An 18,361-nucleotide genomic window follows, 5' to 3' on the forward strand; every position below is an offset into this window, starting at 1 on the left:
AGGGGGGGGCAGACAGCAAAGTCAATAAGCACAAAGTGAGCAGTGATTTAAGTGCGAAAACAAAGGGGATGGAGCAGTGGAGAAAGCGGATTTAAAGCTGTTGTCTCATTACAGTTGGGTGGGGGTGCTTAGTGTGAGCCAGATCATACTGGAACATGTTTAAAGGATGAGAGGCGGTGGCAGAACACAGATGTTACAAAACAGACTCAAAGTACAGCACCAACTCACGGTGTAGGACAGGACCTCACTCGGCATCAGGGAAGGTATTTTAGAAAATATGACATTATATGGCGGGTTACATAACGCGGCGGTTATGTAGCTTGTGCTGAATATTCCTGGTGCTGCAGGAGATGTGAGGAGGGTTATGCACTGTAGCTATGATGGTGTGAAGTACTGTGGGCAGGGATTATGACAAAGGGTGAGAGATAGAACAGAAGATTTGCTTTTGTGAGGTGAAGTGCGCGGCACAACTCGGAAAAAGAATCGCTTTGATTTGTTAAAGAGTGATAAAGAGAGCGGAGAAAATGGAGCGATGGGAGGATAAAGGGAAAGGCAAATGAGGAGCATCGGAAGAAAAGAGCAGTAGGAGGGATTGTCTGTGAAGACTTCCATTGGGTTCACAGTTTGCTGGCACATGCTCAGTGGGCGCTGCAGTGCAGTTAATACTCTGTCAGGGCTGATGGATAAAGAGGGCCAGGCAGAAAGCCTTAAATACATCTGTCACAAGCACACACACACACACACACACACACACAAATTCAACTCAAATGCTCCACGGGGCCACGATAAATCTTTCAGAGCTTTTTGTATCACACTGTCATGTTAGACTGTTGCTTTACATAAACAGTTTCTTCCCTCAGTATGTAAACACACCCTTCCCTCCCATCTGCACCAAACTCTCCACATCTCTCCAATCCAATACTGACATACAGAACTGATCAATATCAGTGCCTAACAAATACATCACTGTCAGTGCGCCATTAAAAGCCAATGACTGCGCATTTCATTCTTATAACGAATGATGTGCAGGTCTGCCACAGGAAGTGTGAAATAAAAAGGGAACTTGTGTTTGATCGTATTTAAAGCCTGTAAGTGTAAAATAACTTTCCCCATTCTGTCATTTTAAAAATCAATTTTGATGGATTGGTATAACGGCTGTGCAGAGGAAGGTGGTTTATTCTGTGTTGTTTTATGGGTTTAGGTGCAAACGGTTGAAATGAGCAGAGCACACTTGTGGCTTAATGAAGGAGCACCAGCTAAAACAGGAAAGACAAAATTATGAAATATTTAAGTAACACGTACAGATTCTGTTCTGTGTGTGTGTGTGTGTGTGTGTGTGTGTGTGTCCACTGTCAACTACTGCTGCTGCTGTACTTGACAAGAATTGAGACAACCACAACATTGACTGTGCTAATGTACTGTGAAGATGAAAAGGATAGTAACATTCCTTGTTGCAAAAGTGGCTCATTTTGAAATTTCTTCTGCTGCTAGCTTTAACATAGAGTTAGTCAGACAGAACAGATACACAGGAAAAGGCTTTGTTAACTTTTCAAAAGAAACTTCTAAAAAGGGACAGATCGGAAAATGTGGAAATGGGTAATAATAATAACAAAAAAGCAATAACAAAACACAAGCTTTTATAGTCAACATTCAGAAAATAATTCAGGTTCATTCATTTTGATGTAAGAGCCTGCAAAGAAGCTGCAGGCTCTTGAACACAAACAGAAAGGAGACTCATCTGTAACAAAGCTGCAAAAACCTACTTTGCAAAATGACCCTGAGAGTCGTCACAGATTACTGCAGCACAGGACAGTATTTAATCTTAATTGGTGGACTCTCAGCAACCATCTGACCACATTACAATGACAGTTCTTGTCTTGTCGGGCCCTTCAAAGTACGTCCTCCATTTGCTTCCTATAAAGAATGGGTTCACAGTCAAGTCCTCTCTGGAAAACAACACACTCTCTTCACCTATTGTCACACCCTTTTGCATAATGTTTGAGATATGGTTTCATTTATGCTGTTCTGTGAACCGCTCTGTAACTGTGTTAAGAAAAGTGCTATATGAATAAAATTATTATTATTACATTTAAAGCACGAATGGTGGTTGTAATTGGTCCTCCTGTGATTCCAATGTAAGTGATTAAATCCATGGTCCCATTTCTGCACAAAGATTAACTCCAAAAAAATTGAGCCAAAGCTAATGAGGCTTTAACTGAGAGAGAAAAAGGACTGTGGATTTTATACCACCACTTCTATTGAAAACGATTCCTTTGCAGCCAGCATCAAAACAGTACTGTCAATGTACATATTAGCATGCGTGGACTGTCTTAAGAGAAATACTGCTAGCATGTGGTTCTATCCTTTAATAAGGTTTATTGTGGGATCTTTTCCTTGTTAAGGTTGTGGGTGGGTGAGGTGGGGGGGTCATAGCCATGCATCATTTTCATTTGTTTCATAATGTGGGTGTTATGTATCCTTGTGAATAATGGCTATATGAATAAACTTGACTTCATATCCTGCTTTGACACATAACATCATGCCCTGAAAACTGAAGGCAAACACTGAGCACTATTTATTTCTGGTTGTTATCTCTGGATTTTCTTAATCCTAAATTTAAAGCACAAAACAGAGAAGTCATTGTGTTATAAAATTCATCCCATTTTAAGATTACAGACACCTTGTGTACAAAACAGAGCGAAACACAACAAGAAAAGTGACTGTGAAGTCAGGAGTGAGAACCCAAAGAAGTTTCCTGCAACACAGAGAGAAAACAAAAGAGCTAAGAGGCTTCTGTGCTTTAGTTAAAACGTTATATAAGAAATACACACACAGTATTTCCTCATATGGCTCAGTGCGGGACTTCCCACATTGTCCAGGGAGGACAATTCTCTATAATGAGGGTGGGGATGACAACATGCATGCGTAAATCATCCCTATACATTTTCCCAGTGCGGTAACTGCTGTTACAGCAAGTAACGTCCGTGTACCTGCTCCGACTGCAGAGAGGGAAAAACTGAAATTCCACAAAGACAAACAAAAAAAAAAACATGCCAGCTACAACAAAAAGAGAAAACCCCTTGCTGCTGCTCATTGCCTCGTATGTATTCCTCACAGGCCTTATGAAATGTCAGTCATTACTGATGTTTGTGCAAGAAAAAAAATGTTCTCTCTTTCTCTGCTGTGCCATACTGTAGACCCAGTGAGAGCAGGGAAATACAAGCAACATGAATCCTTTTCATGGTTCAGTGCGAGAGCTGCAACTCCATTTTCAGATAGGAAAGGACACAATGACAGGTCTGAGAGTCTGTGGCAGCAGTCTGTTAAATTCATGGGGGTTCCACATCCTGGCAGATGTCATGAATTTTTAATGTTCACTCCGAATTGAAAAAAAGTCAGAGGAAAATGGAAATTCAGGAGTCACCCACTCCCACATGATACTCCTACTAGTTTTCATGGGTTAGCACAATGGCACTGATATTCCACATTTTCACCTACATGTATTCTGAAAAGAAATCTACAACCGCTTCTGTAGGTTCAGTTTTAAAGCAACATTATGCAACAGCTTGAAAATCATTTAGTTGGTACACTGACTCCTTCATTCCCACTCCCCACCCTGAACGCCTGTTCTTGGGTTGAGCTTGTTTTCTGCTGTGAGAAGTGCGTTAACGCTTTACAGCACAACGTCACACGCCACCAGGTCGTCAGCTACAAGAAGAAGCTAGCTTGTTATTCTCAGTATGGATTTCACGTTGGAGGCAAAGAGATTCGCTCCTAGCATCTACATATTAGCACACAGCCTCTGAGGGCTCAGGTGTTTTTAGTCAATCAGATTATCTAAATGCTGACCTCGCATGAGTGGACAGTGTGATTGCCCCTTTGTAGTGAGACGTTGCTTCCAGTGCCCTTAACCACTCGGACATGGAGCCCAACAGGTTTTAATGCGCCTGTGTCCTGTAATTACCACTTGCGGCTGCAGAAGCTGCTGCTCAGCAAAAGTGACATGAACTTGCTTCAAATGAATAGTTCAACATTTTGGGAAATACACTTATCTACTTCCTTGCTGAGTTAGATGAAAACATTGATACTTCTCCGTCTGTAAACTATGAAGCAACAACCAGCAGCTGGTTAGCTTAGCTTATCAAAGAGGAAACAAGGTGAAACAGCTAGTCTGCTCTGTCCAGAGGTAACAAAATCAGGACCTTTCACCCTCTTGTGAAAGTCCCATTGTCACTGTGACCTTTAAGATCACTAATTAAAACATTATATCTTGTTTGTTTGTTCTGTACAAAAGCCGATGTGTAAAAACATCACTATGGTTTTATGGGAGGTTAAGTGTTTGAGGTGGAGTGTGTGATTCAAAAACAGTAGTTTAGAGTAGTGTGAGTAGTCCTACTGCATTTGCTGTTTTCAGCTGGTGGCTTGCCCCAAATATCATCAAAACATCATCATCTGGCATGTGGACATTCCCTGGTGCCAAGCCAACCACTGCCCCAGATATGGGTCAAATGGCTCCCAGTGAGACTCCACTCCCAGGCTGTTTCCAAATTGTGGCAAGGTTGTGTGACAAGCCAGCAACCGTCCACGAAAAAAACCTGAGAATGCAGCACGCAAACACCTTCAGACAGACAGTGTCTGACCTGACCCGTCTTGATTTACGAGCTAAGAAACACCCCTGAAGTATGGAGGAGGTGCCATGGTAACACAGCCACACTTACTCTTCAAGGTCATCTGGGACTCAGGTCCCTAATGACTGGAGACAGAGTGTGATATTTCTGTTCTGGAAGAATAAGGGTGCAAAAGACCAAACCACAAACTACTGGGGCATCACCACGTTGAGCATCCAAGTCAGGGTGTTTGCTTACATCCTGCTAGCACGGAGCAGACCCATCCCACTGGGTAGGGGCAGAGGTGGCAGCACGGTGGTTTTACACCTGGATGGTCAACACCAGACTGAATTCTTGCATCCCAGCAACCACTGTGCCAACCTCTGCACCATCTACTGCACCAACCACTGTACCAACTACTGTACCAACTACTGTACCACCCACTGTACCAACCACTGTACCAACTACTGTACCAACTACTGTACCACCCACTGTACCAACTACTGTACCAACCACTGTACCAACCACTGTACCAACTACTGTACCAACTACTGTACCACCCACTGTACCAACTACTGTACAAACTACTGCACCAACCACTGTACCAACCACTGTACCAACTACTGCACCAACCACTGTACCAACCACTGTACCAACTACTGCACCAACCACTGTACCAACCACTGTACCAACTACTGCACCAACCACTGTACCAACTACTGCACCAACCACTGTACCAACCACTGTGCCAACTACTGCACCAACCACTGTGCCAACCATTGTATCAACCTCTGCACCAACCACTTTCAACAACAGCACAGCCTGGAGTTTTGCCCAGAGCCGTATGGCCTGGAGGAAGTACATGCTTGCCTCAACAAGCACTAGCATATGAGAATGTGAGTTATGTGTGAAATTATTTCTTGGCTGGATGCAGTGACTTCCCGGAGTTAATACTACTTAAACAAATGAGATATAATGCACCAATTAAAGAGCTTTAGGGGTGCTACAGGGGCGGATTTTGTTACCTTTCGACAGAGGATGTCCAGCTTTTCCCACGTTTCCAGTCTTTGTGCTACACTAAGTTAACCATATCCTGGCTCTAGCTTCATATTTAGCATAAAAACATAAGAGTGATATCAATTTTCACACCTTTTTCTCAGACTTTTCCTTTAACGTGTTACAGACATGAGTAACTGCAGACACTGCCCACTTCAAAGCAATATTTAAGAGGATCTAAAAAGCAAAGGTAGAGCAACACCAGTGAAGAGTCAAGAAGCTTTGATTGCTTGTTACTGTTTAGCTTCATATCTAACATAAATATTTTCTCACCTTTCTCTTGGCAAGAAAGCAAATATGCATATCTCTCAAAATGGCTGACTATTCCTCTAAGGTGCTACAAGCATGACTAACTAGGTGCAAAAGCTGCTTACCCCGAAGCAATTTTTAAAAGGGTCTTAAAAAAAAGCTAATATAATACAATGTAGATCATCACCAGTGAAGAAGCTTTGACTGATTGTAACTGTTGAAACGTATGCTGATATAAAGATGCACCATCCAAGTGTTTCCACACTGTGTATGTTTGTGTAAAACTTGAAGGCTATAGGCTGCATTCAGTGCACCTCCAGTAGATCTGGTGTGTTCATCAGTGTGGGTTTGTCAGCTCACTCCTGCATCCCTGAAACCCCGGAAAACAGGTGATGAAGCAGGTAGTTTCAGACACCGTGAATTTCTTTTCTGAATGTGCAGTAAAAATGTCAGAAATGCAACAGCCAGCAGGGGGAAGGCATGAGAGGGGACGGTGTAACAACCTGAACAGGCTACATCTAATTTATATAAACAGATATACACGCAGAGAAAAACAAGTAGAAATGTTACATGTGATTACAATGGCAAATTCTCAGCTGCTGCCACCCCTCACCCACTTCTTTTATCATGTATCCAGCAGCACAATGTTGGCCTGAATGCATGTCATGTCTGATGAAACAGTCAAAAGTGCTCTTGTCAAAGCTAACCCCAGAACACAACGCCCTCACGTCATTACCACACGCACGTGCTAACAGTACAGGGCATGGGGTATCATACGGGCTGCACATCCATGACAGAAGCTGGGATAATGATGTGTTAACATAAGTCAGCTAATAGACACTGGCATGTCTCTATGATGATCTGTGCTAATGGGAGCCTAGTGTGCTCACTTTCTCACAGGCTTCCTCCTACCTGTCATGTTCTCCACTGACCTCTCCTCTTCCTTTGGTTATAATGCAGATATACTGAACTATATGCCGCTTGTCTCTAGTCATGACGACTGCTTTCATCATCACAGGGGAGCTGCATTCTCTCACTTTGTGTGTTACCCCCTGCTATGGTGTCACACCTGATGCACAAATTCATGTCCGCAATTCCACATCAGAGGAATATAGTTTTAAAGAACAGGGAAAGTTCTAGGTGTAAGATTCTTGGCTCTTTCTGTGTCACTGTAAATGGAAAATCTATCAATTCTCATGCAGTTAAGGTAATTTAACAATTTAATGATTATTCATTTTAAGAAAACATGAATAAAAATGACTTCCTCACCTGAGCGTCTGATATAGACACACGCTTAGACTCCACTGTGGGCCTGCGAGCCACTCGGGGGGAGATATGTGTGAAGCCTCCTCCAGAGCCTGAGGACAGGTAGGTGCCTCTCTCCTGCAGCGACAACTTCCTTCCAGTCAGATGAGGGCGCAGCGGATGAGTTCTCTTGGCCTGACCCCAGTCCTGCTGAGCCCCGCTATTCCTCACGCCATTGGCAGCTGAGCCGCCTGAGTCTTTTGTCGTCATGGCAGCCATGGTGTCCATGAGACTGCTGGTCTGTTTGTCAGAGTCAGGGTCCAGCCTCTCACAGCCAGGGTCACTGCTCGTAGCCATGGCTGGCGGGGGGATGGGAGCGATGCAAGAGCAGGTGACAGGGAGAGTACTGGGGGGTGCCCACCAGCATCAACGGGACCTGGGCCAGCCTGTGCTCGCAATGTCCGACGTCTCACCGGAGCTGGAACAGAGGGGAAGGGGCTATGAGCTCAATCAGATACTGCAAGACAAGCTGATATACATTATATCCACCTTTGGATCAAAAGAAAAAACATTTTACTTTAACATGCTAGATTACAGCCATGCTAGTGGCTCTGTGAGGCTATATGTTTGGCTGACATTAGCATGCTAACATGCTCACAATGCCAATAGTAGGCACTTTATTTATCCCCTAGGGGAAATTCATGATATTAATATGTATATACAATATTAATATGCTGCTGTTTAGCAGGTATTTTACCAGCCTCGTTTGGCATGTCTGTATGTTCGATGAAGACCTTCAAACACTACTCTGCACAGACTTCTCTGCACATCCTTCAGGTAATATTAATCATTTAATGCATGTTAGTGTTTGTCGACAGTATTCTCCTAAAGAGATTGAACATCAGCCAAACATAAAGAGGTAAAGGACAGAAGCAAATATAATGTATCTATCATAAATCATTAAAAAGTGTTGTTAGTGTATTGATTGAATTAATGCTGCAATTTACATGCACCCCCCCCCCACTTGTGAAACCAAACCCACACCCTCGGTCATTAGGAGACATTATCTTGGAACCAAGATTGTCTGTGCAGCATTTCATAGCAATCCATCAACAAGCGTCTGGACCGGCTGACAGTGCCGGCGCTAGTGCGTCTAACTTTGTCCACCGTTTCTGATTGTCTGACAAAACCTCAGTTCCCCCGTATTTGATAATTTAATTCAAAGCTCTCATTTTGTGAACTGCCCCTTTCCCTTTTATTGGCTATAATAGAATTAGACTGTATAATGGGTACTATGTTGCCAGACTTAATGATGAGATATTGATTGGTATGATTGTCTTTTAGTCTGGTGCTTATGGCTGTGTTACAGTTAAATTACATTTTCTGAGCTGATTTGACCGTTTTAGCTCGACAACATCCGCATTAACTTGCTTATCGTATTCTTGACCATCGTATCAACATTACAGTTTTCTTTCTCCAGAATTACCATGAGCTGCTCGTCACGTTGCATTGTCACTTGATAATAAACACACAGATTTATATGATTGCAAAGACTGATTTTGAACCTTTGACTTCTATTATAGATATTTGGCTGGTCACATCTTGCAGCCAGAGCAGCTTTGAGACTAAAGTTTAATCAAGCAGACAGATAAAAGAGAAAATGTCATCTGTATGTGTGTGTGGGTGGACTGGTGGGTCAAGTTACCTACAGACATGCGATCATAAACTGAAATAAATCCCCTGATAAAACCCTAACCAAATGCTGCAAAACTAATTATGCTTTATTCCTCTTTGGTCATTGTTCCTTGTATCCCCATCAAATGTTTGTGGGTGGGCTGATACACAAAGAGATACACACATAAAAAAAAAGACTGACGGTATTGTGTACATTTAGCATGTGTGCGCATACACACAGACATTTAGCGGGATTTGTTTATTGTGGATTTTTTCCTTTCATCTCTAATGAAAATCAAGTCAGCGGCAGATTGCCACAGACAGGGAAAAATCAAAGCTCTTTCACGTATCTGGTTCAGGTTTTGTTCTGCAGGTGGAAGAACAGAGATATGCAAAGTGCGCCTTGCACAGTCATCCAAGGAAGAGGGCACTTAAATCCCCACTCAAACAGTTTCCCTCGACTGTACGTAACAGCAGGAATCAAGAGGAATAAGCGTGCTGGTTGTTTGCCACTTGGGTTTGCAAATGTGCCGTGAAAGACTGAAAAGAAACAAATATACATATGTATATACACAAAGCCACTTCTGTGGGTATGAGGTGTGCAGTAAATGGGCCATGCTATGCTATTCCTGAAGTGTGTCAGGTAGGTAGAGCTTCACATTCAAAAATAGGCTAACTGTTCCACTTCGTCCAGGTGGGTCACAGTCATTCATGCGTTTGCACAGCACGGCTCTAGGGGTGGTGATGTCGGACAGTCGCTCCACCACTTTGGTCCAGACTGGAATATCTTAACTTTTCATCAGGCAACATTAAGTCAAAATTTCTATAAACCTGTAAAAAAAAATAATAATAAATTCTGGTTCAGATTTACTTTGTATTTAATGCTGAATTCCAAATGTCAGCATGCTAACACGCTAAACTAAGGTGGTGAACGCGGTAAACATTATACCTGCTAAACATCACGTTAGCATCATCACTGTGAGCACGTTAGCATGCTGATTTTAGCATTTAGCTCAAAAACCGCTGCGTCTAGGTTGCAGTGTCACAGCGCTGCTAGCATGGCTGCAGACTGCTACAGTGAAGACCCACTGAGCGCAACATGAGGCAATGCAAAGTTTAGCCCCATGCATGGCTTTGCAAGGCATTGTGGGACTCCAGGCAACGTGGGGTTGATCAGCTACAAGGGAGGGATGGAAAGCTGAAATGTCAACTTAATGCAAATGAGGGCAAAAAAATGTCCATATTATTATAAATTCTAAACAGCATTTTGCTCACAGACCACCATTACAAGCGACATCTGTAAAGCTGCTGAACAACACCTGGAACAGCAATCCTCTTGCTACTAAGAATTTCCGCACCATGGAGGTTTTATATTTGCAAACTACAAAACTTTTTTGATTTATGTGCCTGGCCAGCAATTTTCATTCTAAATCGACTGCATTTGTAATCAGCTTTTGTAGTCTCATTGACCACTCGAAGCCACATACACTCACACTCACACAGTGTTTTTCTATCACACACACACACAGCGATGATACATGGGGGACAATCTGTGGTCGCTTTCCGATTGGTGAACAACGCGCTCTACCTGCTGAGCCACTGCCACCCCGGTTCTGTGTAGTAGGGTAATGGCTTGTCATGAATGTCACATATTGTGCCTTGTATACACACACACACACACACACACACACACACAAACACACACACACACACACACATCATTTGCATATTTCAGATGACTGTTATTCAAACTAAATTCAGGACGGCAGGAAAAAGCTTTTAACTGTCAGCAGCGAGGGGAAGTGCGTTGTTTGACTGCTACTCATTTGAGCAAAAAACAAAAAAGGAACCATCATATTTTGCTAATTCCTATCACAACTAGTGATTATCTGTCTGTCTCTGTCTATCTCCACTGTTGCACCATCCAGCCCACTGTATGTGTGAGCAATATCCTGGTGGAAGTGGGAGGCGGGGGAGCAGCAGTGCACTGGTTATTCATTTCAGCTGCACTGAGACTTTTATTTGTTTACAGAAGCAGGTAACCACACATTTTCATTACGGAGGACACATTTTTTTTAATTTTTTTTTTTTTTTATTAGGTTTCATATTTTCTTTCACATCTAACCTTATTAGCTTCCACTGCATCCATCCATCTTTTCACAGAAGTATCAGGGATTTAATTAAACGTAGCCAGGTAGGTTTCGTCTCTAGGTTTACACGTGATGTGACTGTTAAATGTCTTTGTGTAACAAATGCAGCAAAACATTTGAAGTTGTAACACATTTTCCGTTAAAGATACAGTCTTTGTTTTTCTGTGGATTTTTTCAGAGCCGGAGGACGAGGCACAATGGGGATTTCCCCCTTCAACCTTGATATCACACACCTGGATCACTCTATCATCTTCTGTTGATTATCCTGCTGAAACTACCAACGTAAAAACCCCATGAACTTTTTGTCGGGGGAACCAGAGTGACGCTAACATCCGAGTCGGCCCACAAAATCATGGTTGTCACATTATCTTATTTTGTCATTGCCATTACTGTTAAAAAAATGACCTCAGACTGGTAGAAGTGCTGGATATCTAATCTGCATGATCAAACTGCCTTTTACATACATGTACATACAGTATATGAATAAAGCTCATTAGCAGCTGCTCCGTATTTTGTTGTTGATTAAACACAATTAAGAAGACTGGTGTTTTCTATCGACAACATGTGCTGCTGCAGTGACAAATTTCCACATCTGAAGCTCAGATAACTGCAACAGCTTTCGTTTATTAGCTTAAACAAAGTGAGGAAAAATAAAAATGGATACGTGAAACCCGGTGACAACCTTGAGAACTGCATCTGAATATGAAGTGTTTTCAATAGCTGCCATCTTTCAACTGGTTCACATGGAAAGAAGCTTCAGGAGAGCCAATTACAGTAGGGGGGAGTGGGTTCATGGAGGGTGAACAAATGAATGAATTTGGCTCCATTAGAAAACCATTTTCACCCTTAACCTGGCTTCTGTTTGTCTCTCCCATTATTCTGTTGTGTGCAGAAAGAGACAGCCAAGGACAAACAAAACCCGTCATCAAGAGCTTATTCAGTCTTATTGCTCTCGCATTTTCTGATGTTTATTTGTTTCTTTACCTCCTCCGGGGGCAGGCACACAATCTACAGTTAATATTAAAGAGAGAGACGAAAGGCTTGTGGTCTGACCTTGCAGACCTGCAGTGAGTTATGCTTTCTGAAAAATATAGTCTTTAACCACGTAACTGCAACACACAGGGACACGCTGAGAGCAGGGGGCATGTAGCGGGATGTTTGGCACTCTCTTCCTTCGATAGGAGGCGGCAGTACATTTCTTCTTCATTGTCTTCGTTCTCATCCAAATCAGTCCTCCACTGTGAATATTTGAGGTGAGGTGCAGCTACCACCTCTCTCAACAGGATCAAAGGCAATCAACTTTGATTGCTCTCTGATTACAAAGATGTCATAAGACGACAATCTGCATTGCAATTATGTTAAACCCAAACACATCTTCTTTTTGTCTCTGCATATGCATAACACATGAAAACCACACTGAAAGGTGCAGTGTGTGCGTCACTGTGTGAGGTTTCCTCTGTTGTGAGATCAGAGGCATGTGTTTGTGTGATGCTACTGACAAACTGAATTCCTCAGGTGGAACAGAGCTCACGCTGATGGACAACACGCTGTGGCCAGGGTGCTTCCCCTAGTAAGAATGAACCTTAGCAAGGATGCGACATTGTGCAATATGTGAAGCTAACCGCGGTGCACTGCGGCCAGAATCACCCTGTAATCGTCTTGATAATGTGTAGTGATACAAAGTTCCTTCAGCGCAGTGGGAGAGTGTCCAAACCTGGGCAATGTGGGTAATGTCCTCCAGAGACCAGTGTGGAGACATTCAGCCGCCAGGATGACTTGGTCGACTAGCATCTTTATGCGATGTGTGTTCAGGATTAATGAAGATATTTGCTGTTTTTCCTTGTTTTAGCAAACTGAAAACTGAACCTGACAAAAACTAATATCGCCCAAACGGATCCTTTTTTTGTTCTTCAAGCTCTGAACTTCAGCACGTTCAATTTGCAACACAATAACGATGCTACATTAAAATCGGTCAACATAGAAAGAACTGTATGTGAGATAAAGCCTTCGTAACACCTAGTGCCCGAATTGCAATGGTTCAAAAGTCCCTGAACGCTCGGCGACTAGAAAGTTCAACCTTGGTTTAGTTTCAACTTTTCTTCACACACAAAAGAGCGACACGTGTCTCAGAGTTGATGAAGAGCTGAGAGTTGCCATTTAGACTGACTGTCATTATGTGGAGTAAAGAGGTGACCATGCAAATGAAGAGGATAATAAAGAGGTAAGAGGTATCAAAGGTCGTTGGTTTGCCAGAATCAGTTGGGCACATCGTAAAAAAAAAAAAAAAAAAAAAAAAAAAAAAAAAAAAAAAAAAAAAAAAAAAAAAAAAAAGCCGATGTGCACAGGAAAACTAGAAAATAGCAAATGAGCTGATAGAAACAAGGAGAACAAAAACCCAGTAATGATCGCACAGCAAGTCAAGAATGCTCTCCAGGATGTAGGCGGACATGTCCCCTTGTCAACGATGAAGAGAAGACCCTCCCTATCAACCTCTATCAAAACCATGGAAAGAGAAAAATGTGGAGAAAAAAAACAAAAAAAAACAACAGCTCATGACCCAGAGCCACGACCTCGTCAGTCAACCACGGAGATTTCCAGAGTGAAGACGACGAACATCTTCAGTCCACCTGCTGAGGACCTGACTGAAGACAGAGAGACGCCACAACAAGGTCTGAGAGAGAATCACCAGGGACGATACCAACTGTCTGCTGATGCCTGCGGCTCAAAGAGGATTTTACACTAAATATCAAATATGATGATTTAGTTTGATTTCATGTGTCCAGTTACTTTTGGACCCCTAAACTTTGGGTCACTGTGTGTTAAACTCACTGTCTCCCACACACTTCTGTCTATATTGATCTAAATCTACTCAAATTAAAGCTGAGACTCTGCACTTTAACGTAGTATCCTTTATTTCTAAATTAAATATGTTGAAGCTCAGAGCAACAAAAGATGTGTGACTGTCCATATACGGTCTGGACTGTATTTGAACACATCCCCTTGGGAAGTCATGATAAACATTTTTCACTATTTTCTAGCCCAAACGATTAATTGAGAAAATCATCAGAAGATAAATCAAAGATGAAATGAATTGTCAGTTGCACCAGTCACCTATTGTAAGTCAATGTAATGTCCTCTGAGGTCATGGCGATACAGTGCATGTCTGTGTGTGTGTGTGTGACCTGCACAGACTGCTGACCTGCACAGTGCATCACTGTTATACACAGACCTGGAAAACACACTGCCAGGTAATCTCGCCACACAAAGTAAATGTCAGCTGATCAAAAGAAATTAAATATGCTGCGTCTTATCTCGCGTTCGAAAGTACAAGCTCAATCTCTGAGCTTTGATCCCTCCTGCGCCGCACAGAAAAGGGCAAATTTTAAACATTCACAGTCCTGCTGGAGGCAGTGTGCAGACTTTAGCCTGGTGGAGCTCTGTGTATGCTGGAGCCTCAGACTCTGCTGGGTGCTGTTTGCGTTTTACTCCTGATCAGAAGTTGACATCAAGGCTAGAAGAACCATTATGGTGGACTGCACTGCAGTGCATATGGACAGCTTCATCTCCACTGTTCACAGCATTAAAAAAAAAACACTCAGCTGATTAAAGGACAATAAGCAAGGAGCAAATATGTGTTTAATTATGAGGGGCTGTAATGAATTAAATTAAATTTGAACTATAAAATCAATAAATAGACAGTTTAATAGACAATTTACAGATGCAATATCTTCTCTTAATGTCTGACCATTTTAATGTCAAGCCAATCGTAAAATAACAAGGATTCAGTGCTCTCCGTCCGTCCAGTATTTGCAGTCTTGGCCGGGTTGGATCGGCGTTTATGTAGTTAAGAGATAATAAAACTCTCCTGAAGGCAGTGAGCATCTTGTTAAAAGATAATAAAGAAAACACTATTTTACGGCAGAGTTCTACAGACTACAGACAGCACTCTCACGGGCTCTTATCCCATATTCAATAAAAAGCCACAATCAGCCCAAACTAACACGTCCACCTCACGCTTCCTCATATCAAATCAGAGCGGTTGTATCTTTTCCCTTCCTGCAGCTCCCCTCTCCCCGGGCCCCACAGGTTGATTAGGCCTTACTCCCCCGGTGCCTTCTCCCGTCACATTTCATCATACTCAAGGAGATAGGTCACATTAACTGCTGAGGGAAAAAAAAAGAAAAACGCAGGAATAAGGAATAAGAAGGGGGGGAAGCCCAGCGGGGACGTTACCTGGCTGTTCCTGTTGGATGATAGAGGGAGCCTGGGGAACAGCTTGGATTTGCATGGCTTTTGTATGGATGCACACGCACACCTGCCCACACAAACAAACCCACACACACACACACTTGATTTTGTTTTCTTTTTTGGAAAAAGGATTAAGGGAGACATTTTATCCCCCTATACACACACACACACACACACACACACACACACACACACACACACACACACACAAACACACACACGCACTATAGAGAATTAGCTTTTCCTCATGTTCCCCCTGTTGTGGTAGCAAACAGTTGGCAGTGATTATGCCTCATCATCTTTGACTGAGTGAGCCTCATTCATATGGAGCAGAGTGTGCAGCATCTTCAGGGCCTCTGGAACCAGTGAGAGAGCATAGTAATCAGCTATCTACTGTGATCAAGGGAAACTGTCAGCACTGTGAATGTTGATGAATATATTTAATGTCAAAGACAACTTATTCTTAGAGACAATAACAGAGACGGAACGACAAGTCAGTGGCTAAAAAGCATCATCAGCGTCAGCGGTTCAGCAGCATTAAGCTGTGAAGTCAATTTCATGGAAATCCATTCAATAGCTGTTGAGACTTTTCATGTCAATCTCAGGACGACACTAAGGAGGAGTCAGGGAGCAGAGTGCTGGACTGACGACAATGCCATCCCTAGGAGCATCATGTAATACTGTCTGATCGGTTCCAAATTCATTCTGCAGCACGACAACGATCCCCAAAACACACGAACACACCCATCATCTGAGACAACAGAGTCCGGCAACAGATGGTCCTGCCCCCACAGAGACCTGGTCTCAACATCATAGAGTCAGTCTGGGATCACACCAGGAGACAGGGACACACTGACAGAAGAACTTCTCCAAGTGGAGAACGTGGTGCTGTTTTAAATGCAAAGGGTGATCAGAGAAAATATTGAAAAAGACAAAGTTCAGTTCACCAAAAACTGAAAAGTCAAAACAGGCCTTTTTCAAGGATTCAGAAATTAGTTCCAGTTTTCCTGCAGCAGATGAAGTAAGAATGCAAACAATTCCTTCAGGTTGATGACTTACAAACTCTGCGAATCCACCCTCTGATGCAGACGGAGGCTTCACATGATGGAAGACCAGCAACAGTCTCCAGACCTGAACCCCATGGAGCTGATCTGGGAAGAACAGGACTGAATGTGAAGGCAAAGAAACCTGCCGGTGCGACACAGTCACGGAAACTTCTGCAACAGAGTCGGAACGATCAGTGTTTGATTTTCAATGTAGAAAGGAAGTCGCGAGTGTGTTCAGTGTCTTTATTATTCATTTGTTCTACGCTTTAATATCAGAAACACTGAGAAACACTGTGTAAATTTCAGTAACAACTGGAAAAATGGAGGAGTTCTAAAACTTTTAACCGTGTGTGAACAAGAGAGTCAATCAGGATACGTCAAATCCAACAACCAATGCTACAGTTTAATACCCAAAGCAAAAACAGCTCAGGTCCTGACTCACACAAAGACTCTATTCTTCACATTACTGATGATAAACAAAGCTGGCAGCACAGGAAGTTTATGTCCATCGACGAAAACTACCTTCACAAAATCCTTCTTTCATCTTTAAACACACGGGGGACAAACAGCCAAACTGCAATAATTTATCTGTGTGTTACCGGTCACAGACTAATCCCTGGAACTCTTTAATTCAGTCCACAGGATTAGCAGGCAGCTGTACCAGACACAACTAGCCGTATCCGTAAACCAGTTAAACACGTTCTTGTACGGCCAATCAATGTGACGTGATAGACTGAACAGGCAGCAGCCTCCCCCCCCCCCCCCCGACTAGACGCTGGACACAGGGTGCATGAGCATCGATCAATGACTGGACAGAAATAAACTCTGGGACAATCTCAACCAAATCCAGGGCCACCCCCTCTGAGGTTGGCTGCCTCAGGCAATAATAAGCCCAGGATTACACAGGATATAAGAGTGCAAACTGGCAAGTTGGATGAGCCAATTATTTCTCCTCTACTCACACTGACAATGAGGCTTTGGCTTCAGCGCGGCTGACCTTCCTGGAATTTTAAAAATGTCGCCTGACAAGGGTTCCTCTAACGAAGACAGACCAGCCCAAGATCACACCCCCCTCTGACCTCCCCCCTCCCACCTCCAGACAGCAGGCAGATGAAAACTGAGCTGCAGATCTGTGATGAAGAGGAACCCAATATGTATGCAGGGTGGGCGGGACCTGACGGTGGCTCCGCCCTCTGTCCTCGTGACACTACTCAGGCTGCCTGGGTGCTGGACCTGCTACTACTTCATCATCTATTTTTAGAAAGGAGTAGTAGCACTGGGCTCGTTCTGGAAGTGATAACAAGAGAGGCTGAAAGAGTTAATATATAATAATATAACACATAATCAAAATTCCCATTCAGAGCCTTGGATGTCGCGATGCTGGAACGCTGTTGTGATGTGAACCTGCAGAGGATTAATCTATTGCTGCTGAAAATGAGAAGCCATCTATCTTTTCCACTGGGACTCATACTCAGTGCCCTCTAAATCCCCCAGGGGGGCAGAATATCCCAGTGATCTCATTGCTTTGAGAAACCTGTGGTCAGGTGGCAGGCAGCCTGCCAGGTCCCGATGCACAAACGCTGCTGCCGGCTGCAGTTTACTCTCATCTAACCGACCGATGCAGGATCCAGCAAGCTGTGAGCTGCAGAGTCTCACTTCTCATCACAGACCAAGTAACGACGCAGACGATAGAGAAAGTGCTGAACTGAATTCATATTGTTTTAATCAGGGATTAAAGGAAATATATACAGTAGATCAGTGTGTCGACCAGCTGACCAAGGTTAAAGGAACACGTTGGTTGTGTGAGGCTGTACTGTACATATATGCACAGTAGTGACTACGCTAACATGCTGAAGTTTATCAAGGGTAATGTTTACCAGGTTCACCATCTTAGTTCAGTGTGTATTATTTAACATTTTATCAGGACATGGACAACTTTTACACATGACAAGATTTACAACATTCCAAGTTTATCCAGTGAAGTTGTTTGGAATAAAGCTGCCATCCCCAGAACGAGGAATCATTTTATTAAAAAGTAAAAGTCCAAGCTCCATTTCCAAAAATTTTTCAAACCCCTGCAACATTT

The 18,361-nt window shown here is 43.0% G+C and overlaps 1 protein-coding gene across 3 annotated transcripts in view; it reads right to left on the bottom strand.

Annotated features, from left to right (window-relative positions):
* The window catches only part of camkk1a (calcium/calmodulin-dependent protein kinase kinase 1, alpha a), a 63,776-nt gene that overhangs the window by 33,559 nt on the left and 11,856 nt on the right, over positions 1–18,361 (bottom strand). For all 3 annotated transcript variants that reach the window (XR_002761414.2, XM_023418297.2, XM_023418298.2), the window contains exon 2: positions 7,182–7,635. Coding sequence is in view for 2 of the 3 variants with exons in the window: in XM_023418297.2 (XP_023274065.1) it covers positions 7,182–7,514 (333 nt within the window). In the remaining variant the exon portion in view is untranslated. The remainder of the gene's footprint in view (positions 1–7,181; positions 7,636–18,361) is intronic.

Source organism: Seriola lalandi, unplaced genomic scaffold (assembly GCF_002814215.2).
Source record: "Seriola lalandi dorsalis isolate HSWRI2012SDOR001 ecotype SW California unplaced genomic scaffold, Sedor1 jcf7180002054581, whole genome shotgun sequence".
NCBI lineage: Eukaryota > Metazoa > Chordata > Actinopteri > Carangiformes > Carangidae > Seriola > Seriola lalandi.